The sequence below is a fragment of the Dryobates pubescens genome, chromosome 4 (assembly GCF_014839835.1).
Source record: "Dryobates pubescens isolate bDryPub1 chromosome 4, bDryPub1.pri, whole genome shotgun sequence".
NCBI lineage: Eukaryota > Metazoa > Chordata > Aves > Piciformes > Picidae > Dryobates > Dryobates pubescens.
This window is the reverse complement of record NC_071615.1, coordinates 13,195,164-13,223,135: the sequence shown is the minus strand read 5'-3', so window position 1 is coordinate 13,223,135 and position 27,972 is coordinate 13,195,164. Positions and strand designations below refer to the sequence as shown.

The 27,972-nt window shown below is 38.8% G+C and overlaps 1 protein-coding gene across 3 annotated transcripts in view; it reads left to right on the top strand.

Moving 5' to 3' along the window:
• Window positions 1–1,267: 1,267 nt before the first annotated feature.
• Window positions 1,268–27,972, top strand: part of CLEC16A (C-type lectin domain containing 16A) — a 53,688-nt gene continuing 26,983 nt past the window's right edge. For all 3 annotated transcript variants that reach the window (XM_054180615.1, XM_054180614.1, XM_054180616.1), the window contains exons 1-12: window positions 1,268–1,488; window positions 5,993–6,121; window positions 7,417–7,550; window positions 8,248–8,396; window positions 9,026–9,131; window positions 11,032–11,155; window positions 11,640–11,814; window positions 13,380–13,433; window positions 15,041–15,154; window positions 20,704–20,932; window positions 21,399–21,528; window positions 24,766–24,866. In XM_054180615.1, coding sequence (XP_054036590.1) covers window positions 1,409–1,488; window positions 5,993–6,121; window positions 7,417–7,550; window positions 8,248–8,396; window positions 9,026–9,131; window positions 11,032–11,155; window positions 11,640–11,814; window positions 13,380–13,433; window positions 15,041–15,154; window positions 20,704–20,932; window positions 21,399–21,528; window positions 24,766–24,866 — 1,525 coding nt within the window. In that variant the 5' untranslated portion in view covers window positions 1,268–1,408. The remainder of the gene's footprint in view (window positions 1,489–5,992; window positions 6,122–7,416; window positions 7,551–8,247; window positions 8,397–9,025; window positions 9,132–11,031; window positions 11,156–11,639; window positions 11,815–13,379; window positions 13,434–15,040; window positions 15,155–20,703; window positions 20,933–21,398; window positions 21,529–24,765; window positions 24,867–27,972) is intronic.

The window sequence follows — 27,972 nt, the reverse complement described above, 5'->3', positions numbered from 1 at the left end:
GTTTGATTTGATGTAGGCTAAAATTAATCTTTCACATTCTTAAAAGTCCTCTCATGACCTGCCAAGATTTAACTCCTAACTGCCAAAGAACAGGAGGGACCTGTGTGTTCTAATCAACAAACAGCAGAATACAAGCCAGCAGTGTGCCTAGGTGTCCAAGAAAGCAAATGGGATCTTGGCTTGTATTACAAATGCTGTGTCTAGCAGGAGTAAAGAGGTGATTGCCCCCTTGTACTTGGTGCTGGTGAAGCCACACCTCAAGTACTGTGTTCAGTTTTGGGCACCTCAACACAAGAGTGCTTTAAAGGTGCTGCTGTGAGTGCAGAGGAGGGCAACAAAGCTGGTGGAGGGCCTGGAGAATAAATCTTATGAAGGAGGTGGGGCTGTTAGGTTGAAAAAGAGGAGGCTGAGGGGAGACCTCATTGCTGTCTACAACTACCTGAAAGGGCATTGTGGAGAGGTTGGTGCTGGTCTCTTCTCACAGGTAATTAGTGATAAGAGAGAACAGCCTCAAGCTGTGACTGGGTAGGTTTAGACTGGACATTAGGAACAAGTTTTTCACGGAGAGTGGCCAGGCGTTGGAATGGGCTGCCCAGGGAGGTGGTTGAGTCACCAACACTAGATGTGTTTAAAGGTTGCTTGGATGTGGTGCTTGGGGATATGGTTTAAGAGTGAACCTTGGAGAGTAGGGTTAGCAGTTGTGCTTGGTGATCCCGAAGGTCTTTTTCAATCTGAATGTTTCTGTGATTCTGTGAATTAAATAAAAAATTATAAAAATGCAAATAGGAAATAAGAACAAGCCAAGTGCTCCGGCGGCAGGAGCTGCACGTCCCTCAACCCCCGGGCCCACCGCTGCCCTCCGGCCCTTACATGCCGCTCACGCTTACATGGTGCCAAGCTCTGCCGGATGCTGTGTACCTCCAGCAAAACTGCCCGGGCTCGGCCCTCGGAAGGGGGCGGCTTATGGCAAGCGCTCCCGGTCCCGTGCAGCAATCCGTACAGGAAAGGAGCAAGCCCCCGGCTACCGGGAACTCGCTCGTTTCCTGGCAGGTGGGTGTCAGGCCGCGGCAGGTGCCTTTTCCACAGCGGGTCTCGGGAGAATAGACGTCCCCAGCAGGACCTGACTATCCCCCAGCAAACGGAGACAGGAACCTGAGGTGTGCGCACAGCGCCCGCCGCGTTGCCTGCTGGGACTCGCAGTCCTCAGGATGAGAGGGTGAGAGGCTTCACTTCCCATCGTGCCCTGCCCGCGCATGCGCTGGGCTCTGGTGTGCGCCGGGGCCGCCGCTGCTGGGTTGCTTCCCGGTCCTGTGCGCGTCCGGGCGCCTCTCGACCCCGCGCCTGGTCTTCCCTGCAGGAATATGAAGCGCTAGAGTCCCGCAGGCCCTGGAAACCGTTCGCTGCCAGCATGTTCGGCCGTTCTCGCAGCTGGGTGGGCGGTGGACATGGGAAGGCCGCCCGCAGCATCCACTCCTTGGACCACCTCAAGTAAGCGCAGAGCCGGCCGCGGGCTCGAGGAAGACTGTGAGGGGAAGGAGAGTCGGGGCTGGGGGCTGTGGCCGGGAGCCGTGCTGCTCTCCCTGATGGCGAGGACACTTGGAGGAGTCAACGCGGGAGGCACTAGGCAGACAGGCTCTCGCTGCAGAGCTGCTCGGGGCAGGGTTTTCCTTCGCAGCAGAGGGCTGTGAAGCGGGGCCGGGCGGCTCGGCGACTTCCCTGAGGAGATGGGGTGAGGAGACAGGCAGCTTGGCAGGTGACGCTCCCCAGGCGCTCGCTCTGGCTTTGGCTGCGTGCTCTGGCGCAGCTCTCCGCAGTCGAAAGCTCCTGGAGCAGTGCACCAGCGGTGAAGGAGGCTCTGTGCGATGAGGGCGAGTGTCTTCCTCAGGGACACCTGCCTCTTCATCCCCAAATGCCTTCAGAGCAGACACAGTTCCATGGTGGTTGACGTACGTGTTTGCTTGATTGTATGATATCACAGACACTCAGTGGAGTAGAGTGTAAAGGGTGATAAATGCAAGAAAGATGACATTTCTCTTGAGGGAGAACTTTGATTGTGTACTGCTAGTGACTAAGGCAGGGACCAGGTCCTAGCCTGTAAGCATAACAGAGCTTTTGAGGGGTAGTCAGGATGGTGGTTTTGCAGCTCCAGGACATGCACCCTTGTTAAAGGGCTCAGCCGCTGACACAGAAGTAAAGTTGTTGAGCTTGAAAATTGTAATGTTAGCCTCCAGAGTCTGATATCCTTGTGTTACTGCTGACTGCAGAAAGTGAGATCGTTTTTTCTGGCTCTGCCACTGGAGGGTTGGAAGGGTGGCAAGGGATGAACCAATTTTAAATTCTCTGCGCCATATTCTGAGAAAAAGGAGATCCACTGGTACAGCTGTTCTTCCTACTGAACAGGAAAAGGAGGTCATTAAGGGGTGAAGTATTTTCTGAATGAAACCACTGTGAATACATAGCTCATTGAGAAATAAGCATCTGGTAGCTTTCAACAATTAGTGAGATTACAAAGAGGACATGAGTGGGGTCCATGAGTAATGAGGAGGGTGCACTTATACAAGATTTGGATCTTGCAATCCCTTTATCAAGAGGACTTCTGGGTTCTGGCCCTTGTCTCTAAGCTGGAAAAATGTTCCAAACCAGCCAGGCTAATTTAAATATATTATTTTTTACCAGAGACAGGGAAAACAAGTCCATAAATACAAAGCTGATGAGGCAGTAGCACTGCAGAAAGTAATGTTGAAGCATGGTAGGTCAAACTAGTAAGTCAACATGATTTGGCATTGCAGGAAAAAGGGGAATAGTCATGCTCAGATACAAGTACAGGAATGTTCTATTTAATCTACCAGGTGTAGTCACTGGGTACTACTCGGTGCTAGTCGAGCTTTAGATCTGCCTGCTTTTGATACTACACTTGAATATTATACAGGAATGCTAATGCATGATGAAATCCGAAGAAGCAGTTTAAATTTAGAAAAAGTAGGCTGGTGAGAGGGAGACTTTAAGATGTTAGAATCTTTCAGGCCAGAAAAATGTTCTCCTGGGTCCACAGAGGAGGGGGAAAAAAAAAAGTGATAACCTATTTGATTTGTAGCAAAAGAAAATTAGGCTATAAGTGTTGTGGCTTGCACTTGACTTCTTATCTGAGAATTGATGTATATATTTCTCTACTAAAGTATAAGCTTTGGTTTGTTTGCTTTTTTCTGTATGTGATTAATTATGAAATCTAACATGGTATAAAGGACAGCAAAGATCTTTCATCTGTTTAGAACATGCATATTGTAAGTGTTTGTTTAGCCAGACTGTATGAGTTTCAGTTTATACCTACATGCCAAAAGTAAAGACTGATACAGTCTTGACTAGCTCACCATCTTGTGCTCTGTCTGCATTCTCATCTTTTCAAATCCGTGTTGTGGTCCATATGAATGAGTTGAGTAGAACACACCAACCCTGCTATTGTAGGCTAGCTTAGCCTATAAAAGGTGTATTATGCTATTTTACAAGAGGTAGATTGTTCTTTCTCCTGTGGCCTGTCTTTGGTTGTAAACCAGGTGTTCTTGTGTAGGTCAGAGTATCTTACACTTATCTCAGACACTGGCTGTGGTAGTCATTGTATTCTTCCTCTGTTGCTCCTCACTTTGTGAAGTATGGTTAACATACAAAAAAAAATGTATTGTATTGCACAGATGAGGGTAGTCTAACCTTAACAGGTGCATGCTCAACTCTCCATGAGAGCAGCATAGCTGTGTCATCTTCCCCCATCAGTCTACCAACTTTGACTTTGGATTGGAATGGATCAGGAGGATGTATACATTTTTCTAGTATTTCAGTGGTTATGTCTTAACTATTCCTGATATCTCTGGTGATCCTACTGAAGTGTAGCTAAGTTGCTTTAGTTCTAGATGCTAATATTTTTTTCTACTTCTGTAAGACATATTTTACATAGCCCTGTTCTTATCTTCAAGTATGTTTCCCATTGTTGCCTCTGTGCTTGGTATTTTAATTGCATACTGACTACACACAAGGATTTATAACATTAGAGTTGTGTGTTGAACATTTCTCATGGCTTGGTCAGATGAAGTGTCCATAAATGTGTATGGTTGAAGACTTGTTTCACAGCTGATTCATTTCCTGAAGTACTGTCCCTGAGATTCCTCTGTGAGGACAGTACATAATTACATAGTTACAAGCAGCATGGAGGAGCAAATCTGTTATGGTTAAGTCTGGCGTTCTTAAGTTAGAGTGCTTTGACTTCCTAGTGTACTTCAGTGAGTAATAAGTAGGAAAATCATTAATACATGCATTCTATATTAATGAGTTACTATGTGTAGTCCCTTTGAGCATAGTCTCTTACCAGAAAAATGTGCAGAATTTTGTTTGCCTTGTTAAGTTGCTGACAAAATCTCCCACTGATTTTGATGGCATCAGGTGCATTGCTGCTTTCTCTGTGTGGGTTTTTGCTAGGCTTTTGTTTGTTTGAACCCAGTCTTCAGATACAGAGAGACAGAGATGACAAAAACCTCCTCTTTGAGGATTTAGCATTTTGACTTAACAATCAGCATTTGAAGATAGGTTTATTAGGTTTATTTAAACATGAAAATACTGGGTTTGTATGATACTTTATATTCTCATGATATGTTGCATGTCTGGTGAGAGAAACAAGTATATACAGACAGTATCACCAAGGTTGGAAGAGACCTCAAAGATCATTGAGTCCAACCTGTCACCACAGACCTCATCTCTAGACCATGGCACCAAGTGCTGCATCCAATCCCCTCTTGAACACCTCCAGGGATGGTGACTCCACCACCTCCCTGGGCAGCCCATTCCAATGATGAATGACTCTCTCTGTGAAGAACTTTCTCCTCGCCTCGAGCCTAAACTTCCCCTGGTGCAGCTTGAGACTGTCCCCTCGTTCTGGTGCTGGTTGTTAGAGAGAAGAGACCAACCCCTTCCTGGCTACAACCACCTTTCAGGAGTTGTAGAGAGCAATGAGGTCACCCCGAGCCTCCTCTTCTCCAGGCTAAACAATCCCAGCTCCCTCAGCCTCTCCTCATAGGGCTTGTGCTCAAGGCCTCTCACCAGCCTTGTTGCTCTTCTCTGGACACATTCAAGTGTCTCGATGTCCTTCCTAAACTGAGGGGCCCAGAACTGGACACAGTACTCAAGTATTCAAGTAGATAAAGGAATAGCACGAGAATGAAGTCCAGGTTTTCTCAAAGTGTATCAGTGTGTTATCAAATCAAGGAACTTTGCAGTCATGATGATATTAAGTATGTTAATTTGGAGTCAGTGTATTCCTGACTATTAAAATTTCTGTAATGCTTTGTGTTGTATAGACTCCCAAGGTGAGGTAATAGTGTATTGTTCTTTCTGTTGCTTCCCATTCCCAGAGTTCTGCTGCTGGAGTAAAGTCCATTCCCAAGTTTGCATACTACAACTTATTAATGGGAAAAATATGTTCACAGGTGCAATAATCTATATATGAAGTAGTGCAGTATTAATTACTCTCTTTAACTCTCTCAGGAAGAATACTTTTAGAAAGATCTGGGAGTTCTCACAGGTGGTCAGACATAAACTGAGCTGTCTTCACTCTGAGCTGTCACATTGTCAGTCCCCATAGAAGGAATCTAGAACTCTGATCCCCGGATTAGTTGAAGAGGATTTGCAGGTGCTCTTTGTGTTGCTGTTTAGTGACTTCTCTGATGGTATGACACGTGACCAGGCAGTTCTGCCTGTAGGAGATGGCTATGAATTAACCTTTTCTGGGACAGCTTCAATCTGAGCCATTTCTATTCTGGGTTTGGGAAATGAGTACTGTTTCATGATATGATTTATTTTTCTTTCTGCACCTGTATTACAAGGAAATGTTGAGATTTTTAAATTGTGCACTGATTAGACAATGTCTACATTTTTACAGTGATGAAGGACAAACACAGCGCGTGTGCAGCTGACAGGGTGGCTTATTATTTGACATTGTGTTTTGTTTTAGGTACATGTATCACATTTTGACTAAAAATACAACTGTAACAGATCACAACCGCAACCTGCTGGTAGAGACTATTCGTTCTATAACAGAGATCCTTATATGGGGGGATCAGAATGACAGCTCAGTATTTGAGTAAGTACTTCTAAGCAATTTTGACTCTGGGTTTGGTTTTGAAGAGCAATTAGAGTGGCATAGAGATCTAGTTCAAAAGGTTAACTCTTCCAAGACTGTTTCATGAATGTATGTAGAAAGCTATGTCCTATAGAAGACAGGTAAACAGGATCATATTCTTGTCATACAAAGAAACTTGCTTCTCTTAACAAAAGAAGTGTTTCAAGTTCAGACCCCATTCATGTACCACTTTTGTTTTACTCTGAAGTTTTTGATTTAAACCGCAACCTATTTTAGGGCCCAGATTGATTCATTGCATCTATTAATAACATATTACTTTAAATGTTCCATTTATGTGACACTACAGATAATTGGTTTATCTATGACATATAGGGATTGTGTCCAGATGTTATTTTAATCCTTATAAAATAATGTGATAGAAAAACTTCAAAACAGATATTCACCATTGCAAATCTGACTTAGTGCCAATTGCATGGCTGTTTGCTTCAAGGCACTTGCTCTTTTATAAAGGCAGTTTTAGAGAGAAGTAAAGCTGAAGTGATCTTTTTAATTACTTATTTAGAGAGTGAGTTTTATTTCTACAACATAATTTCAACATCATTGAGTTATGATGTGGACTAAGAAAATTGTTCTGATGGTTTGTATCTGTACTGTAGCTGTGTCACATTCCTTACTGTCTTCTCTGCTTGGGAAGATTTTAGGAATGATTTTTTTTCCACAGTTAATGTAAAAAAACCTTGTGATGTCCTGTTTATTTTAAAATTGCATGGATATCTGATTTATAAACATTGGTAGCATTCACTGCTGTTTGAATTGTGCAATAAAACATGAAATGCTTGCTTCTAATGTGGAAAAAATAATAATGAAAGTGGATTAAAAATAAGGTCTACAGTGTCCAAGACAAAACAGTCTGTTAGCTTAAAAGGGACAAGTGAACAAAATGTATTCTTCATTCAGAGGCTCTTCCCTTCAAAATTATGATTGCAAGGCAGGGAAGGGGCCTGATAAATTGAATATACTAAAAATAACAAAGGCCCCGATTTCTGGACATCCCTTTTCTGCACTTAAATGTTTAAGTGCCTTTGTTAGTATTTAAGGGAGGTTGTTAGTATTTAAGGGAGGTTAGTATTTGGAGGGTATTCTTCTGTGATACAGATAAAACTTTCCAAAAGCATTCTTCATAAATGTAAAATGTACTGTTTGCCAAACTTGCCTAGTATAGTCCCTGCTCCTCATAAAATTATATTTGTGTTAATTACAGTAAGTGACTTAATTACACCTCTGTTTTATTACAGCTTTTTCTTGGAGAAGAATATGTTTGTTTTCTTCTTGAACATCTTGCGTCAGAAGTCTGGGCGTTACGTGTGTGTACAGCTTCTGCAAACTTTGAACATCCTTTTTGAGAACATCAGTCATGAGACATCACTGTGTAAGGCCATGCTTTTAAACTGCTAGGGCTTCAGCTGTCACAATTGGATTGAATTATTTCAATTCTTCTTCACAGAAGAACTATATGAATGTCTATCAGTCTTTTAAAATGAAAATTACTGCAAATACCTGTTAATCTAAATTTTCAGTTATGTGATACTACTAAAACACTGATTTAATGTGTTTCAAAGGTTTTTATAAGTCCACAAATTGTGGTCTGAAACGTTCACCTTGCTGCTACAGGTATGTGGTGGAACTCTGTTGTGCAATTTGTACTGAAACCATTCTGACATCACTGGGGCTGGCATGCAGTCACTTGGGTTTACTTCAAGGATTTTAGAAACACATAAAGACAACAGACAATTAATAGTTAAAGTACTCCACAGCTATCATGAAGAGTAAGTTCTTATACAATCCTTTGAGTGTTTATAACTTTTGGAGGAAAGAGAGTTTGTTTGTGTTAGTTGCAAAGCCCCCATAAATTGAGGGAAACGAAAGTATGTTCTCAGTTGTCTTGCCCTTTTGAGCAGAGACCTTTATAGGGAACAATTCCCTTATGTTACTGCTTGAAGCCATCACTTAAGTTGTTTGGCTAAAACTTTGGATCTTCAAGCATGAGGTAGTTTATTGCTAGCTTTAAATACAGCTAGTTAGCATAATAATTTTTGTTAACCTCTGTGATGTGTCTTATTTTTCAGACTACCTGCTCTCTAATAACTATGTAAATTCTATAATTGTCCACAAATTTGACTTTTCTGATGAGGAGATCATGGCATATTATATATCATTTTTGAAAACTCTTTCCCTGAAGCTCAACAATCATACTGTACATTTCTTTTATAATGAGGTAAGTGAAGAAAGGTTGCAGTATCAGAGGACTTTAACTAGAATGATAGCAATTTGACATGTATTTCATTTAGTCTCTTGTCTCAGCATGTCCTGCATTTATTTTTATAATGTTAATGCCAGTGATTGAGAATTCCTTTGTGGTGATCTCTGCCAAAGTATGAGAAAGATCTTTGACTTCATACGACCATGAAGTTAAGTGATACATTGGACTCTTTCAGTAGTTATGAAGTCTTCTTTTCTGAGAATTCAACTTGTTTATGGCTTGTTTTCATGTGGTTTATATAAGCAGGATCTTTTCCGTTGCATCACTTGTTTCTAAGAGGCTTAGTCAAAGTCTAAAAAGCCTGAGTAATCAAAAGCCAGAGTTAAATTGGAGTTTTCCTTGGTCCATTCCAATTTCTGCCAGAAGAGGGCATTAAAGAACTGAATATGTGCGGTGCTAACATGGAAAGCTCTGACGCTTAAAGCAAGTTTATTTTAATGCAGAGCTACAAATACAGCCGACTGTGCATTGTAAAATAATTTCAGTTATCTAAGATGTAAATACCAGTAATACATGGAGAACGTTTTTCGTACAGAATCCCAACAAATATTCTGTTGTAATTACTTTCTTTCCTCTTGTTACAGCACACTAATGACTTCGCTTTGTACACCGAAGCTATTAAATTTTTTAACCACCCAGAAAGCATGGTCAGGATTGCTGTTAGGACTATAACTTTAAATGTCTACAAAGGTATGCTTTTTATGTATTAAAAAAGGCACATGTCCACAGTGCTTGTTTCATTGTAGTTTAATTTCATTATTTACATCTGATGATTTTCTGACTGGTTTAGAGATTGAAAAGCTTAGCATATTGCCATGCTTCAGATATGCGTTTTGGGTTTTATGAACAGACCCCCAAGCCTACAGTGTTTATTTGTCAATAGTATTGTTTCCTCACAGGTGAAGCTGTGTTTAAAAACCCAAACCAGTATCAAGCGTGTGCAAGAAACTTCAGCTTGCCTTTCAACACAGATCAGAATGTGTCTGTATTTATGAAACAAACCCCACACCACAAAACAACAAACAAAAAAAAACCCAACCCAAAGTGTTTAAGAATATAAAGTATTTTTTACTGATGAACTTGAACTTTATGATGTATGAAGCAGTAACCTTCCTGGCTGCATCACTTCCTTTTGGATTTGAAGTGCATTAGAATATGATCATAGAGCTCCTACGTGTTGCAATCACTCCAGTTAAAAGAAGAGCTAGACCATTCCTAGAGGTGCCCATTGGAGGCCAGAAGGCTGCAGTCACAAATTCCCATCTGGACATTCCAGCAGCACATAAGGGAAAAAACCCCGGAACTTTGCTGTGAGAATAGTTAAGCATTGCAACAGATTTTCCAGAGAAACTGAGACATCTGTGTAGTGTGAGATCTTCAAAATTCAATATGGCCCTTAGCAGCTTGATTCAACTTTGAAGTTAATGCTACTTTGAAAAATGGGTTTGGGTATTGTCTAGTCCAAACCCCAAAGTCACTTCCCCCTAATTTTTTCTTGCTGTCTATGAAATACGTAATAGACTGAAAATTGTAACGGTGATCTCTGTAGAAGAAATGGTGCATATTCAGAATGCCTGCCTCTGAAATCGGCCTGCTGTAAGGTAGTATGTATTATGGAAAATGTTCATGCAAGACTTCTTATTCATTAGTCCATTTTAAATTAAATAATATTTTGGATTTCTACAGTTTACTCTCTTTAAAGAGAAGTGACTTAGTGGCAGTCTTCATCATAGACGAATGTAAAATCATTTTTAAACAATGAACAGTTGGATTGCCCATAACTGGGTAGCCTGCATAACAGGGTGGGTTCTTCATAGCGTTGACTGCAAGGGGCAAAATGTCTGTCTTTTGTATGTTGAGAATGGGCACCTGATACCTGTTTTCTGCATCAAGGATAAATAAGAGCTCATAAAAAAGAGCAAAGTGCAGGCTTCATCTCCTATTTGTTATATATTTACGTAACTAAGTATTTTAATGTTAAAAAAAGTACTTGACCAGTCTTTTTAAAAAGTCTTTTATAAAGGCTAGAGTTGAAAAATCACAGCTCTGATGTTCAGGTTTCATAATTTTCTGACTATCTGTTTGCATATGTTCTGATCTAACACCTACCCTGTATCTTTTAGTTTAGATGCTTTGTGCTTTAGCTTTTTAAACCCATTTGGAGGATGTCACTATCCCGGTTCCTAATCCTGTTAACTGTTGTCTGTTTCTTTTGCCCTTCCTTCACTGATGATTCCTGTGTTCCTTAATGCAGTGTCATGTAAGTCTAACTAGCTTGGCTCTCAGCATTACTGCTTTATTCTTGCGCTTTTTTTCTCTTCTTTCTTATTGAAGAATGTGCTAAAAAAATAATCTGAATTCCACTACATTTACCTTCAGACCTATGTAAATATTGGGCTCATTCAAGTGGAAAAAAAGAAAGTGATGTGATGCTTTTTTAGATAATTCATTTCATGCATAAGATCATGTCAGGTGTATACTCATATGAAAAGCTAGCATGTTATCAAAATTCAGAACATCCTTTGTGTTTTGTAACAAGGAATTTAAATAAATTTGCAGCTCATTGTTCTTTTTAACAATTTCTCTTCAGTGGACAACCAACCTATGCTGCATTACATTAGAGATAAAACTGCTGTCCCTTATTTCTCCAACCTCGTTTGGTTTATTGGAAGCCACGTGATAGAACTGGATAACTGCGTGCAGACTGATGAAGAGTAAGCTCTTAAAACTGCTGAGTGTTGAATGGAAACAATTTTCCCAGATGTTGATGCTCTACTTATTTTGGTTTTAGCATTCCAGTTAATTTAGTTTCTGAATACCTGTTCTTGCTTTTCATTCTTGCAAGGCCTTTTAGGGATTCTTTGAATTAATAAGAGCACAGACAGGGCAAACAGCACTGGCTAATATCTGTACAATTGGTGTTTGGCAACATGCCTTTTCTTCATCTTTGTTTTCATTATGTTAAATTTAGTAAGTATCTGAAAGACACACAAAGTATTGGGGGGGGCAAAAAACCAACTTGCCATGTGCATCCTAGGGCAGGTACAAGCCTGAATACTGTTGGCTAGCTGTATTGGTTGACTGCTGAAAACGCCTTTAGACGGCTAATCTGCAGAAGGGATGATCTTTAATCCTTGCCTTCAGTTTTCAAGGCTTTGAGAATTCATTTAATCTGAGACTTTCTGCTCTCTCTTTCAGGCACAGAAATAGAGGCAAACTGAGTGATCTGGTAGCAGAACATCTTGATCATTTACATTATCTTAATGATATCCTTATCATTAATTGTGAATTTTTAAATGATGTGCTGACAGACCACCTACTTAATAGGCTCTTCCTTCCCCTCTACGTGTATTCGTTAGTAAATCAAGATAAGGTAAGATAATACCTGCAAATAATAAAGTCTTGAAGGTGTTACTTATTTCACTATGCATAATGATTTGTGTAGCAGGTGGATTCTGTAGTGAGATTAATACCATCAGTATCTGCATCTGTTTTACATGCAACAGCTTAATTAAGGTGACTGTAAGGAAAGTATCCTGAGGCTGAATTTAACAGCAGAATGGATGAAACTGTACTCAACAAGCACACACTGTTTGGATGACATGGTTGTTAAATGCTAGCAGTAATGGGACACTGGGGGATATGTGATTATGTTTTCTGATATGGTAACTTGTCTCCTGGCAAAAGCAGATTAAAATACCTTTTCTTGGTATACACATGGATTTTCCATGGCTTAAAAAAAAAATCCACTCCAGGTAGAACAGGTGAACAAGGGAAAAAACAGGTTGATTCTTTTATATATATTTTTTTTTTATTACTTGATTCTTTTATTTGCAGATAAGGGGTGTTTGAATTTTGAATTTGTTGTTGAAATTACTTTAAATTCGGTGGAAAGCTGTTTTTTAATCAAATAGGAACTGTACTTTTAAAACTCTACAGGTTCCTGTATTTACTGTAAAAAAATAATTCACTGTGCAGTTTGTTTCTGTTTTGGTTATCTTTTCCCCTTTATTCTTTTTTTTCCCTTTTTATTTTCCCCTTCTCCCTTTCCCCTTTTTAATCTTCTGTAGTAGTGTTTGCTGTGAAGAAACACAGTGCTCTGTGAATTTCTTTCATTAACCAAAGGTCAGGTTTCTTGCAAGTTAATGCATTCAGTGTATTATGTGTGCACTGAAGATTGAATAACAATCAGCTTCTTGTCTTACCATTGAGAAGCAGACTTCCTGACTTTTTTCTTTGCTTCAGCTCTTCTATCTCTTCCCATTCATGCATGTACAAAAATCTACTTGTCCTCCTGTTTTCAGGCAGGTGTGTGTCTATTATCATGAGGTCAGAGATATTTGCAGTCGTAAAATTGGGCTATTTTTACCTCTTGAGATAACTGAGGAATTGATTTGCTGATGGTTTTTAAAGTATCACTAATTTATTTTTAGAAATATTTTAATTACCAGTATATAAATTGAGCATTGTGTGCACAATTTATGCTTCAAATATTTTAATCCAATGTAATTTACTTGATTTAGAAAAATGTCTATCAAGAGCATGTTTTTATGTGGGTAATACTGTTTCTGAACAGACAGTGTTTAGAGGAGACTTGAAGGAATGTTAACTGGGAAGTACTTTTTGAAGGAATAGCAAGATAGTGAAAACCAACATCTTTCTCAGACACTCAGCTATTAAATTTAAGTTACCCAAGTTACCATAAAAGACAGTAACTGATGAGCATCATGATGAGTAGGGGATATGCTTACTCAGTCTTCATTTGAAATAGTTTATAAGAAGTGAATGTTAAATAGCATGATGCTTTCTGAACACTTTGTAGAAGGATGTAGAACAGTACATTAAAAGTTAGGTTTTAAATACTATATTAAACAGTATCAATGCTTTAATTTTTTATTTTTAAAAAATCAACATTTTTTACAACTTTTTTTTCTGTAGGGTGGAGAGCGTCCCAAAATAAGTCTCCAAGTTTCTCTTTATCTTCTTTCTCAAGTAAGTATTTGAAGTATGTTGTCCTATTTCAGAAAGCGTTTTGCAGCAGTGTTATGAATTATAAATTACTGTATTCTTGTCGTGTTTTGGCAAAGCCATTAAAGAGAATTGCATATGTTGACCTCTCTTAACCTCTTGGATTTCAGCGGAAGCATTGGCTGGGTATCACATCAAGCTTTGCATCTGTGTTCTTTGTTGCTTTAAATAAAGAAAATGGAACTTTTAACCTAATTGTAGAGAACTGGGAACGAATTTTGTTTGTCAGAATAGCATGTGATGTAGGAAATCAAGCTAATTTTCCTCTCACTGGCAGAAATGTACCTTTCCACTTCTTTTTAACCTAGTGTCTGTCTTGGGAATGGAATCTGAAAATTTGTATGCTGACTACCTTAAAAATGCTCTTAACTGCTTTTGACACCAGGCACTCACTTCAGGCATTACTTGTGTATTAGAGACAAGGGCTTGAGAGACTTCATACTAGCAGATGAAAATTTCTGCTATGGGTTTTCATTCACTGTTCTCAAAGTGAGCACATAATTATGCCAAACCATGCTTGTGTGCAGCTGTGATTTTTGGGGCTGTTCAAAGTATTTTTGAAGTGTTGCAACTTCCCAATGTTTTACACAGGTCACCACTGTATACTAATGTGCTTATTCACATCACTTTTGAAAGTCTGGAATGGTTTAGACTTAAATCAGAAAATCCATGGAGATCATATTTAGATAAACATTGTCAAAACAATTATTAGGTTTACTAATTTAGAAACTGTCTAGGGATTTTTCAGCTAGAGCCACATATTGGGGATCCAGCTTTGATATTTTTGTGAAGAGAATGGATATAAGTTGAGATAAAGATATTGCAGCAGGACCTGATTGTTTGCTGGCTGAACCTTGTAAGCATTGCCTCAAAACAGAGTAAACAAAAAACTCTCTTAAAGAACCAGAGCACTTCTGGATAAGTGCTTCAGTATCATAGGCAGTATGGTCTTTGTTGTTGTGTGATGAAGCTGTTTTGTAGCTAGACTTAATTCATTGAAATTTCGTAAGCAGAAAAGCTGCTTCTGATCCAGTTCAGCCTCTTGAATGACATTTACTCATGAATCACTGCAAAGTAATTGTGTCACAACACAGAGCTTACTGGACTCCTGCCAGTTGTTGGCATACCAGAAGGTCAGTGGATGCTCTGTACCCTAACAAGTTTGTGTAGCTTCTCGGGAAAAAAAAAAACACCAAAAGAGGAGAAAAAAAAAAAAAAAGGCAAAACAATTTTCTGGAGCAGTTTTAATTTGTCTTTCTTGCTAGAATATCACATGACTTTTGTCTGAAAGCTAATGAGGAGAAAGAATTTGCATTTCTCAGGAGGAGGGAAGAGTATGAAGAATATTAAAACTGGGTAATATAAACATCAAATACCTATAGAGTGGATTATGTTCTCCTGGTTTGGAGTTGATTTCATGAACTATCAGTGTTACCAGTTGTACTTACTGCATATGTAAACTCAAAATGCCAGTTTAACAAGGTCAAAGAAGTATGTTCAGTTACTGAAACTGTGAAGCAGTATGTATTCTGTGATATGTCTAATATTTCTTTCCACCCTTCTTTTAATAGGTTTTTCTAATTATACATTATGCCCCTTTGGTGAACTCCTTGGCTGAGGTTATACTTAATGGTGACCTCTCGGTGTTTTCTTCTAAAGTTGAGCAAGATATCCAGAGAAACTCAGTAAGTGGCCAACTAATCTTTAATTTTTCAATTTTGTGGGGAAGGCAAAGAAAATACTTAAAAATCAAAATAATGTGTGTAGAAATTGGTAAGCTAAGGTCATTGTGTTTAGGAGAGAAGAACAGCAAGAGGAGATTCTGGCTTTTGTTGTTGTATTTGATAGCAAAGAAACACTCCATGCAACTTAGAACATTAAGTGCTTGGCATCCATATGTATCATAGGTGGCAATGCAAGAGTGGGTAGGACACAAATTAGAATACTTGACTGCTTCTGTAGGAATCAGACACTGCAAAGCTTTCCACCATTTTGATGGGATGCTTTTGCAATCCAGTCTTGTGTTCAGTTTCTGTGTTACCAGGTCTTTGGTAGTGGAATAGAGCTGAATCGTCACAACTGTCCTGTGAAATTATTTGTGAAAACACCTGGCCTTATGCTAAATTCTTTGGATATAGAAGGAAATAAAGGTTTTTGTCTGAATATTCTCAATGTTTTAGCAGTAGAAGTGTGCCTAGGAGAATATAGACCAGCTAAAAATAGATGGGAGTGCTATCACTTTGTGATTGCCCTTGAATGTTCAGATTTATCCTGTGTAGATATTTCAAGATGCTCTTGCTACTGTTTTTTTTTTTTTTTGAGTATTTAATTAATTACTACTTTTTCCCTTTTGTTTTGGGTTTCACAGTTTTGAGAAATGCTGCTTGTAACTTTTTAAAGGCCTGTTTGGGTATGGTAATAAAGGTCTGTGGTCTTACTTTGATTACAAGCCTTCTGACTGAACTGTAGTTGTGTCTGAAGATTGAACGTGTCCCCTAGTTTCTTGACTGGTCAGCAAAGTGTAACTGACTGAATGTTTAATTTATAACATGCAGCAGATAGGCTCTCCCAGTAGTGGCTCTGAGAATTTCAAGGACATGTGCTTCAACTCTTGCATCATACAAGTCAACTTTTCCAGATTCTTCCTATTGTGCACTGCAAGCTGTGTGGACTGGTCTTAGCCAGTAGCTTCTGAGTTCTGGTATTTGGTACTGTTGACCTTGATATTTAGAATCTAATTTTCTTTAGAAAAAATTCTGGTGGAATGGTAGAACTGACTGAGATAAAGCAATCTCCTTCTTGTGCTAGCAAACATCTGACCTTCTGCCAGCTGCATGCTGAGTGTCTTGTGTGTTACTTGTGCAGAAACAGCATTATTACAAGGAAATTTGTGGCAAGAGGGTGGGGCATCAGTTGTTGCAGAACTGAGATTTTCTTTTCCTGTCCAAGTTACTGTACAGAGTTGTGAAAGATCTGTAACGTATGTTTGTGTGCTTGCACTAATGTTAGGAGTATTAAGTGTTTCCTATAAACAACTGCTCTCATGTGTTTGTAATAATAATACTTAGATTGTTGCTTGTAACTGTTCTTAATGGTGTGTCCTTGTGGCACGTAAATTGGGAGTTGTGTCATATCTGGTAATAAATTGGAAGGATACTGGGTTTCTGGGGCAAAACTGCTAGATGTGGATCTTTATTACCAGGGAAGAAGAGTAATGGCAATTTTGGTTGAAAAGCTTCCATGGTTTTTAGTAAATTCAGCCATATCCTTCAATTAAAACTTGAAGGTGGAAACCTCTAATGCTGAAAGCCTTCTGGTGGAGGAGGCTGGTTATTTGCAGAAAGATCAGTGAGGAGGCCCTGGTTGGGCACGGAGGTTGAACTAGATGATACTTTGAGATCCTTTCCAACCCCTAACATTCTGTGATTCAGCAGAAGAGCTCCATGCCCTCTTTACAGTGAGGTAAGCTATCAAGTGCTCTCAGTTGAGTATGAAGAGCTACTGCATATATTGTGTGGTATTTTCTACCGATCCACAATTCAGTGCAGTGAGTCAAGTGCTGGTAATGGAAGCACAGACATCTTGAGTAAAGGTGATGCAGTTTCTTGTTGCTCTCTGGTAGCATTTCTCAAAGCAGAAAGATGATTTTTGAGCGTTGTTAGCCATTTTAGGGGCAGTTTTTCAGACCATAAGGTGTATCAGGATCTTTGCAAAGTCATTACTGTGGTGTTCCATTGCAAAGACAAACTGTTGAATCAGGGAAGCTATTTCAGAAGGTTTCTTCTGGGGTTAGTAGAGAAATGTAGTGAATTAAAATGGAATGTGGTGTTGGGAGTATAGACTGAGATTACCAGAAGCAGGACCATGTGTCCTCATTATAGGAGACCAAATGAGAAAGCAAAATAAAACCTGAGAAGAGTTACTGTGTATAAATGCAACATATCTAGAGTTAGGGCAGAAGAGCAGTGGGAGTTGTCATGATGTCAACAAATGGTAATTTTTTCTGGAAATCAATTTGTGGGGGAAAAAATCACCACCAGATCTAAGTGATGTGAGAGCTTATGAATTGGCCATAACCTAATCAGGGAGTTCTGCTGAACATCACAGAGCAGTACTGACTGCCCAGCTTCCATGGAAGAGGTTCTCAACCTTGAAGTATAGATATACTTTTTTTTCCTGTACTTTTTTCCCTGTATTTCTGGCTTTGGGTGGCAGCAGAAGAAATACTGACTATGTGTAGCCAACAGAATCTATCTAAACTTGTTAGCAGCCATCAGACTAAGGTTTACCTTACTTCCTGTGAGATCTGCTTTCCTGCATAATTCGGATGTGGGCCAGTTCTGCAAATTTCATGTTTCTTGTTTAACCTACTTTCTTCTTCCCGTAAAAGTTGTTACTGCTACTGCTTTGCCAGCACACATTGCACAAGCTAAACCATAATTGAAAATATGGGTGAAATACAGTTTTAAAGTATGAATTAGCAGTGCCTCACACTGTATAATTAACTTAGATAAACAACACCACCATGCAGTGCTACAGGCTGGGGTCAAAGTGGCTGGAGAGTGGCCAGGCCAAAAGGGATCTGGCGGTACTGGTTGATAGTAGGCTGACCATGAGCCAGCAGTGTGCCCAGGTGGCCAAGAAGGCCAATGGCATCCTGGCCTATTTCAGGAATAGTGTGGTCAGCAGAAGCAGGGAAGTCATTGTGCCCCTGTACTCAGCACTGGTTGGTCCACACCTTGCGTACTGTGTCCAGTTCTGGGCCCCTCAGTTTAGGAAAGATGTTGAGTTGCTGGAACATGTCCAGAGGAGGGCAACAAAGGTGTCGAGGAGTTTGGATCACAAGCCCTATGAGGAGAGGCTGAGGGAGCTGGGGTTGCTTAGCCTGGAGGAGAGGAGGCTCAGAGGAGACCTTATTGCTGTCTACAACTACCTGAAGGGTGGTTGTGGCCAGGTGGGGGCTAGTCTCTTTTCCCAGGCAGCCAGCACCAGAACAAGAGGACGCAGTCTCAAGTTGCACCAGGGGAAGTTTAGGCTGGACGTTAGGAAGAAGTTCTATACAGAGAGAGTGATTGGCCATTGGAATGGGCTGCCCAGGGAGGTGGTGGAGTTACCATCACTGGAAGTGTTTAAGAAGAGACTGGATGAGGCACTTGGTGCCATGGTTTAGTTGATTAGATGGTGTTGGGTGATAGGTTGGACTTGATGATCTCGAAGGTCTTTTCCAACCTGGTTAATTCTGTTCTGTATACTATGTACCTTGATTTTAAGTCTTAAACATGCAGCCTTGTTATATTTAGCAGAACAGAATACATATGTTGACTTTCTCCTCATTCATTCTTGAGAGGGACTAGACCCCAGGTCAGTGTTTCTGAGCACATTGCTGTCTGGTCTCTTCTGTTATTTTGCTCCTATGGCTAACAGCATATTAGAAATGCACGGATGTTAGGTACGTGTGTTCTTCATGGGGAAAAGAAAGTGTAACCACAGCATCTAGGAAGCACTTTTAAGATCTGAATGCAGGAAATTATATTGTGCAACTTGCATGCTGCTTTCCTTTTCCCCCTAACAGATAAGACTTAATGTGTTCTTCCCTTTTCTTATAACTTTTCTGACCAGAAGCCATCAGTTGTTTTAGAACCTCCTTGGGTTGCAGTTTGATCGGACTGGTTACTGGGGGAGATCATTGTTGGTAAATTTCTCATTGTGGCTTTTTGGTATTGTGAAAGATTCCTCCCGTTGTCTGGTTTGTTTCAGTGACAAAAGTAAGATCACTTTTGCAAGATTTCTCTAAAACCTTTCAAGAAAAGTTAGAGGATGCTGAGAAACATTTTGGCCTTTTGACTTACAGGAGGCTTCTTCCCAGATGTTTTTGAAGTATTCTTTATTAAGGGAGGGATTTTTTCCAACTTCTTTCTCTGAGTTCTATTTTGATGCACACATCATCAATACTCATTGTACTCAAGTCCCCTGAGGCAAGGAATAGAACCAGTTTTGTATTTAGTCGTTTTTTTTGTTGATCGCTCTCTTACTTTTAACTCTTTAGCCAACATCAGCTAAATTTGATGGAAATATTGAGATCTGAAATGTAATGAAGTTTCTGTAGCAGTCCTGATCAGCCATGTACCTTTGTTGGCAGGAAGCCCTCAGCCCCTGGGTTTCACTTCTCAGGACCAGATAGGTTTGGCTGGTCAATGTTTATAGCTCTAAGAGACAGAATGTGTACTCTGGTAGTCCAGCTGTCAGGCTTAACAAGTGAGAAAGGAGTTTAAAACACCAGAGCTCAGGAGCAATCTGCAAAATTGTAGGAAGCCAGTCCTGCTAGTCGCAAAACCTCTTGTAGTGCCTTGTGTCTTTCTGTAAAAATGTGTTGTTCTCTGTTCTTAGGATGGTACAGGCTCTTGGAAATTCAGATTTCCACTGGGATAAATTTGTCACCTGAATTTATTCTCTTCATCTGTAAATACTCAGGAAAATAAGGCATTTATTGAATACTGTTTGAATTCTTGTCCAAAACCAGTATTTTGATTTGGAAGATATACTTCTGATATGTTTGGGTAGTACACAAAATTAAGTAGTGTTGGTTTTCTGGACTTGGTAAGTCAGTGTCTGGAGGCCCAAAAAGAGGATTAATTCAGTTGTGCTCTGGCAGAGGAGTTGGATTAGATGCTCTTTCTAGGTCTCTTCCGCCCCCTAATATTCTGAGTCTGTGACTTGTTGCTAGTTGATACAAGGACTAGTATGCTGTTGAGAGAAGCTTAAGATTCAAAAAAAGCTCATGGCATGGAGCATTGTATCTTGTCCTTTTTACTGCCAAAGGCATTGAAAGAGTGTATCTTCTATTAATACATTGCTATCAACACACTTTGGATGTTGCTGATTTTATTCTTTATACAAAAGGTGTCTTGATTTTCGTATGTACTAGCAGACCCACCTGTTTAAGAAAGGTCAAAATAGGGGGAAAATGAATAAATTTTTATTGATGAAATAGTTGTGTATCTTCTTGTTTCATGATGGCATACTTTTTAATGATACATCTTTAGCGTATGTTACTTTGGAGACAATTGTTCTACTGATCTGATAAAACTGCTTTCTTGTATTTTAAAATGAATTTGAGTTTTGTGTCAGGATAATTTACATTCTAAAACCTCTTTTATGTGAACTGAAGTTTCTTTTATCAATTTGAGTTAAAAATGTCTTGCTGTAACTCGGTGTAAACTCTTCAAATTTACAGGTGAAGTCAAGTATCAGATGTTTCATAAAACCCACAGAAACACTTGAAAGGTCTCTTGAAATTAATAAACAGAAGGGGAAGAAGAGAATGCAGAAGAGACCCAACTACAAAAATGTTGGTGAAGAAGATGAAGAGGAGAGAGGATCTGAAGATAACCAAGATGATCTAGATAAAACTAAAGGCACAGAGGCAAGTTCAAAGGGTATCAGAACAAGCAGTGAAAATGAAGGTGAGTATAGCAGCAAATAAAAATGATGCTTGAACTTGGATACTTTTATTTACTGTATGAACCTAGTCATGATCTCCTACATGACTTGTTCTGTTGTTGCGCTAGATAATGTGAGACTATGAATTTTGTCTCAGCCTTTGGCTGTATTTTTTGCTTACGTAAATCATTCTGTCAGAACATGTTTTAATATCTTCCAGTAGTCTTCAGACCTTATCACAAACATATGCCTTGCACTTGGGTGTACATCGTTATGGGGCACTTCATAAGTAGACCTCACAACTTTGTAACTTAGAAGCAAACTTCTTCATTGGAAAAAACATTGCCTACATCTATTCATTCAATTACCTTTCTGAGGTTATAACTTTTATAGATAGTTGCATCAGTTGCTTTAAGTGCAACATGGAAAATAAGAGAGTTGTCATAAGCTCTTCTCTAAAAATGGTGTGGTTTTTACTTTTGTTTTTAGAAATAGAGATGGTAATCATGGAGAGATGTAAACTATCAGAACTGTCTATTTCTGCTGTGACAGAACAGAATACAACAGATGAAGAAAAGAGTGCAGCTGCCTCTGGGAGTGAGATAACAAACTGGAACAGGTATAAAGGAACTGTAATAAATTTTGCTGGATTGCTTCATTCTGTTAACTCCCTCACTTCTCTTAAGGGATGTTACAGATCTGCCTCCAGTTAAAACTACAGGAGTTCTTCTGGATCACATATAAGTGAGGCAGCAGAAAAGTGGGATATGGCTTCTCTACTGATCAGTTTTTAAAATGGTTGTGTTCCTTTGTACAGTTCATGCTTTCCTTTATTACAGTTATAATGCCTTAAGTTGGTATATTTAAATTACACAATATTAACACAACAGAACCAGAATATAAATGTTTTTATTTCAGAATTTTCTAAACCTCTAAATTAAGCTGGAAGGGTTTTTTTCTTAATGATATTTATGGTCACATATGCCAATTTTGCATACACCCATAGGGAAACAAAGGAAAATTCCTTAGTTCAGGACTGAATTTTGCAGAATTTTAGTAATAGTACTAACCTAGTTTCCAAGGCCCAAGTGTATCTTGGGATTATTGAAAACTTCTCTTGGAAACAGAGTTTTTAAGTGTTTCTTGGAGCAGAAATTGCCTTGATTTCACAATTTAATCTTAAATAGGTTCGATTCCCATAAGATACTTTCTCAGTAAGAATTTTACATCGTTCTTACTAGAATGCTAAAGAAAAGAAACTGGTTGTGCCATCTCTGACACAAAAGTAATTGCAAATGTGTCCCTTGGGGAAATGCATATGTTTAATAGAATTTCAAATTTATTTTTAAACTTGGGAAATGCTGCCTGCTATTCCCAGAATTTCATTCTATCTCCATTATAGCTTTGATGTAGCTTAGGTTACATTCATTAATAAAGATAACATTTAATTTCATTGTAAAAGTGAAATTGAACCTTGACTTGAACTGGCTTTAAAATACATTGTTCTAGATTATTGATATTTTGACTAAAATATGTGCCAAATGGCTTTTAGAAAGTAATTGGCAATGACTTCATCGAATACTAGAGCAACTAGGATGCTCAGGTCTCAAAAAGTGCTAAATACTTAGATGTGAAATGCTGGCACATTTTGCAGATGTCTGCATTTCAGGACTCTTGATCTGCAGATATGATCTGTGCCCTGCATCTTTTCTAAAAATAAACAGCATCAAAGAACATGCAGAGCTACAGATATTTGTAAAATAAGGATAGGACTTGGGCAGGGTATTTCCAGCCTTAGTTTTGTACATGCATTTTTGAAAGCATAGGGGGATAAAATGCTGTAGGTTAAGATTTTGTGTTATTTGTCAGATATATAGGAAACAGTAGCTAAATCTCTCAAGAAATATGCTCAAGTGTGTATTGATTGGAATCCCTATGCCTTGTGGACAAGGTGCCACGTGCTAGTGGAAAATACAGGGATCTATTCCGTGCATGAAGAGGGAGAAACTTGCATAACTGGAATAATTATTAATGGTTGTGATGATAGTGATTCTCAGTGTGTTGCAGTCTTCAATTGTGGACACACTGCACAAGAATAAACAATTTGAAGACTATTTATGTAGCATTTGATATGTTTCTTCTATCAATTCTCTTGTAAAAGGCTAGTAAAGGAAGAAAGTGCTTACAGAGTTAGAAAATAAATTTGAGTACTTGCCATATACCCTTTAATATGAGAAGATTATTTTTGAAATTGTCAAGTAATCAGTGAAAATAAATGGAAACCAACACAGTTTTCAGTTAAAGGTCTATAGCTGTAAAAGGTGAGGCAAGTTTTCAATTTCTCTTAGCCATTTAACTACTCTGAAGAACGTAAAGTGAGTACTTCTGGTGTAATTTTATTTTGATGTGCCTCGCTACTGGGAGGTTAAAGCCTAAAGGCTTATTTATAAATTAGCTTGATTTTATAATATGCTACACAGCAAAGTTTTTTTTCCAGAATGTGAAACCTTCATGCTAGGTTGTACTTTCTATTGCTACTTTCATACAGCTGGGATTCATGGAAGTTGTTTCCGCTTCAGGTTTTTGCAATTCATACTTTGGTAGTGCAGACAGATGCTGTGAAGAAGCATCTAGAATGAAAATTCTTTTTTTCACTGCTGTAATAATATTTTTAATTACTGTTTTTTAAAGCTGCATAATTTCACAAATTTAAGTAGTATATGGGAGGGGAAATGAAAAATGCGTTGGAGATTGTGGAAGCTGTTTAATAGCACATAGTATTAGCATTAGGTCTGAAGCTAGAAAAACATGTCTTTTTATGACTTTGGATGTTAAAGTATTTTACATGGAAGTACTCTTAGGTAATGTAAGGCTTTATTTTTTTTCTTTTTACTGTTAAAAAAATACCTTGAGAGCTAGGAATTACCTCTTTCCAATCAAAGTTCTAAACTCATTTCTTCTAGTGACTCTGCCACTTCCCCAGTTTGATGGTGGGGTGGGTTGGTTGGTTGCTTTGTCTGTCTGGGCCATCTGTGAAAATGGATTGAATTTCTGCTTGTTCTCTGAACTGATTGGGTGCAAGCCACTTTTAAGACAGTAAGCCAAGTTTTTTTGCCATCAGGCTTGTGCTCTATTATCAACTTTATTTGTGCCCTATCTGATCTGCCCAGTTACAGGATTACATTGACTTTCCTGGTCTGTTTGGAGTATAGGTGAAAAGTGAACCTGACACTGTAGCTTCCTCTGTGTGTGCTGTAGGTCACACTTGCTTAAACCCAGGAAAACAAAACTCATCTGTAGTCTAGAGCTTTTTTTCCATTCAAATGTTGCCTTCTTATTCATTTGTCTTTCCTGTAACTGTCCAGTGGTAAAGTTTTGGAGAGTTTTAGAATAATCTAGTTTCCTCCAGACTTTTGGTGAAAACTGTTCTTGCAATAGTAAGAAGTTTTTAACTCTTAGTGCATGAGTTTTAAGGTAGGTTGTTCTTGTTTGTTTGTTTAAATGTGATAGGGATTGCATCTTCTTGAGTTAATTTTGTATATGCTTTAAACAAGCTGTGCAGTTCTTCTGCATATGCATAAATGTGCTACAAATAACCCTGTAAATGTGTGAACAGTCAATTCCTAGAAAAGTATTATCTAACAGATCCTGTTACAGCATCAGAATTTATGTCAATAGGAATACAAGGCATGGCTATAATCTGAGTACTCTTAAATGGGTCAATTTTTGTTTAATGCCTGAATACATGCATTACTGTAAATACACATTTCTGTTGGCTACCTGTAGAACAAGATAGTTACTAATTTTTCTGTAGATATGGTCATCTTAACCATTTAAAAATTACTCCTTTCCACAGACCTTTTCTTGATATGGTCTATAATGCACTAGACTGTGCTGAAGATGATTATTATGCACTCTTTGTGCTCTGTCTCCTATATGCAATGTCACACAACAAAGGTAAGCAGTTTCTGCTTTTTTTCCAGAGAAAACTAAATGAGACATGTGCTTTTAGAAAGGCACCATCTGTTTGTAATGTATGTTTATGCATGCCTGAAACAGTGAGATAATCTTTCTGTGGGGAGGCAGAAATAAGTATGCTGTAACTAAAAGGAGTTGTTAAGGATCACCTTTTTAAGAGGAGCTTGGTAGAAAGCTTTGTAAAACTTCAGATTACTTTTCTTTTGTACATTTCTTGGAATTGGAATAAGATTATTGCATCTCATTTTTAGTCTCTTAGTTTCAGCTGAAGCCCATTATATTTAGTCTACATCTATAAGGGATCCAGTTCTTTCACACTTTGTATATTCTGTGGTTGCTATGAGGAAGCCAGGTATAAAATGTTGAAAACTTGACCCTGTATGTTAAAATTAAACTTTTGTGTACTTTAAACATACAGATAATATAGAAGGCCTGAGAATCAGCTGTAATTATGGAAGTCATGTATTGCCTATTTCTAGGCAGCTTTGGCAGTCCTTCAGTAATTGTTTTTATACTACACAGTTCCTCGACAGCCTTCTCATCCGTTGTGCAATAACTGATTGAAAGCTTAAGTTGTCAGTGTTCTATGCCATGATACATCTTGCATGTCTTGCCAGGAACCATGTTAAATGTGTACTAGAACTGAAACATGTTAAAAGTGTACTTCATTGTAATACAGGCAATATGAGAGTATGCAACCTTTCCTAAAGGATGGTTGTAGATTTTTTTGCTGTTTATCTTTCTGTGTGTTTCAAATGGATTGCTCGTGGTGCAATAATGTAAACATCTGATGCACATCACATGCATAATAATCATGTGTTTCAGGAATCAGGAGCTGAATTTAAATTATTGTCTGCTGATGAGCTTCTGTTACATTCTAGTAATTTAGATTAATCAAATGCTACAGTAAACTGAGCAGAAGAGCATCAGGTGTGATAGCATGCTTAAAAGAATACTCTTCCAGCTTCAAGGTACCTCTAATGGGCAAGCAGAGTGGAAATGAGTCTTGAGGGAACTAGCTAAGCTGAACCCCTCCTGTTCTCTGCCATCCTCTTGATGGCTTTATCATTTTCCAGGAATGAAGCAATACTTCTCTGAGTTTATAAATTTCAGACAGTGTTAGGGCTTTCACAGTCTCTTATGATAAGAGATAATAAAGCAACTAATACCAGTAAAGACATCACCACAGCCTTGCTATCCTGTAAGCCCTTTGTGACTTGCATTTCCCACCCCCACCCTGCAGCCAGTATACTTCTTCCAGAAAATGTCTTTCCCTGAGGGATTTACGATCACTGCTGTGTTAGAAAACCCTGATGTCAGAGATGGTTTCTCTTCCAATAAAATTCATCAGTTGAAGCTGTGAATAGCCAGAATAGTTGTAACTGTTGCAGCTTCAGAAAGTCTCCAGAAGCTTTTCAGTATCATTGTAAAGGAGTAAGCTTGCACTCTAGGGCTGTATTGCCTAAGAAATCTTTTATTAAGACCATAATTCTTCAGTCTTGCTGTATTTGTTTTCTGTCTAATTAGGCACTCTTCAATGTCCTGGTTCCAGAAGAAATCTGATATCCCTTCCTGTGTCAAAGATTATTTGTTTACTTCTATAGCATTGCTGTAAATCATGAGCAATGCAGCAGATCCATCCTCTTGCTGCTTCACTTCAGCATTCTCTTGGCTGTTTATTTTTCATCCAACATCCAGCAGTGCCAAGACAAATACAACAGGCAGTGAAATATCTACCTTTTAAGAGACTAAAGTATATCCTGTCCCTAAAACTGGAGATACCTTTTATACATTTAAGGGGTCAGAAATCTACACTTCATTCTTTGGTGGTCACATCAGCCCTCTCTAAAGGAAAAAATTCTTCAGGCTGTATTCATTGCCTTTCCTGTCAACTATTTACATTAGCCTGTTGCTCTTTGGAAGGTATTTTCTGGTTTCCCCTAGCCTTGACCCTAGATCTTGGGTGTTACACAGATAATGGCATCCAGTTTTGGTCTTCACTGTCTTTCACCAACCAGTTCCTCTTGTGCCTGCAATACACTGCTTTCAGCCCTGGGGACTACAAAATCAGTGCCTTGAAGAGAAGGGGTGCTACAAGCTGCTGATTTAGTGCCTGTTTGATGTTCTTTAAAAGCTTGGGAATTGTACAGCTGCTCCATTCTATACCAAATTCGTATCAGTCATGGAAAGTGCCTCAGGACTGAGCTGGAGCCCATGCTTTTATATTAATTCGCCATAATGCAGGAGGTCTGTTTGCTTACAGACTTTATCAAACTACAGGTCTTGTTTTTTGCCAGCAAGAAATACCCATGTGAACAGGGAGAAGGAATCTCAAGGTATATACTTATGCAACTGAACAGATTTGTTGCAAACTGTGTATGAGACATCTTTAATGTCAGAAGGAGCCCTTCATCTGTGCTGTATCTCAAGAATCCACAACTGCATCTTTGGCACACAGACAACCAAATGAAAGATGCTGAATATTAATTCATTGATTGTGATTTAATTTTGACCGCTTCATTCAACACCTGCCTCATTCTTCCCTCATTTTCGTAGTCCTCTTAATAGTTTTCTGCTGGCCAATGACCTTAATGACCTTGTCCATTCACGAAAGCTTAATCTACATATAGATAGATACTCTCTAAGAAATGTTACTTATAAGTAGATTTAATTTCCAGAAGGAAAAGCGCAGCTCTTCAATAAAGTATTAGATTCTTGTGAACTCTAATACTCTCATTACTCTGGTTTCTTAAACACTTCTTTCCCCTGAACCTCTTTCTTCATGCTCATCACAAGGGAGCACAATTGTATCATTGTTATTAATCTTTAAACAGACCTTTATTAACTCTTCCAAATACATATGCTTAGTGAAGAAATAAATCAGATATCATAAGCAGCATTGTTATGCAGAGTTAACTACAAGTTCAGGGTCAGAAGAAACTATAAACTACAATGTAGTCATCTTCTGGTTTATGGGGTTGTTTATTGCCATTCTTTAGAACAAGGACAGGGAGTTTCTCAGCAGTCCATAACTATGTTCTGTTCTAAGAGGTCTTACAGTAACCAATCTTTTCTGAGAAACAGC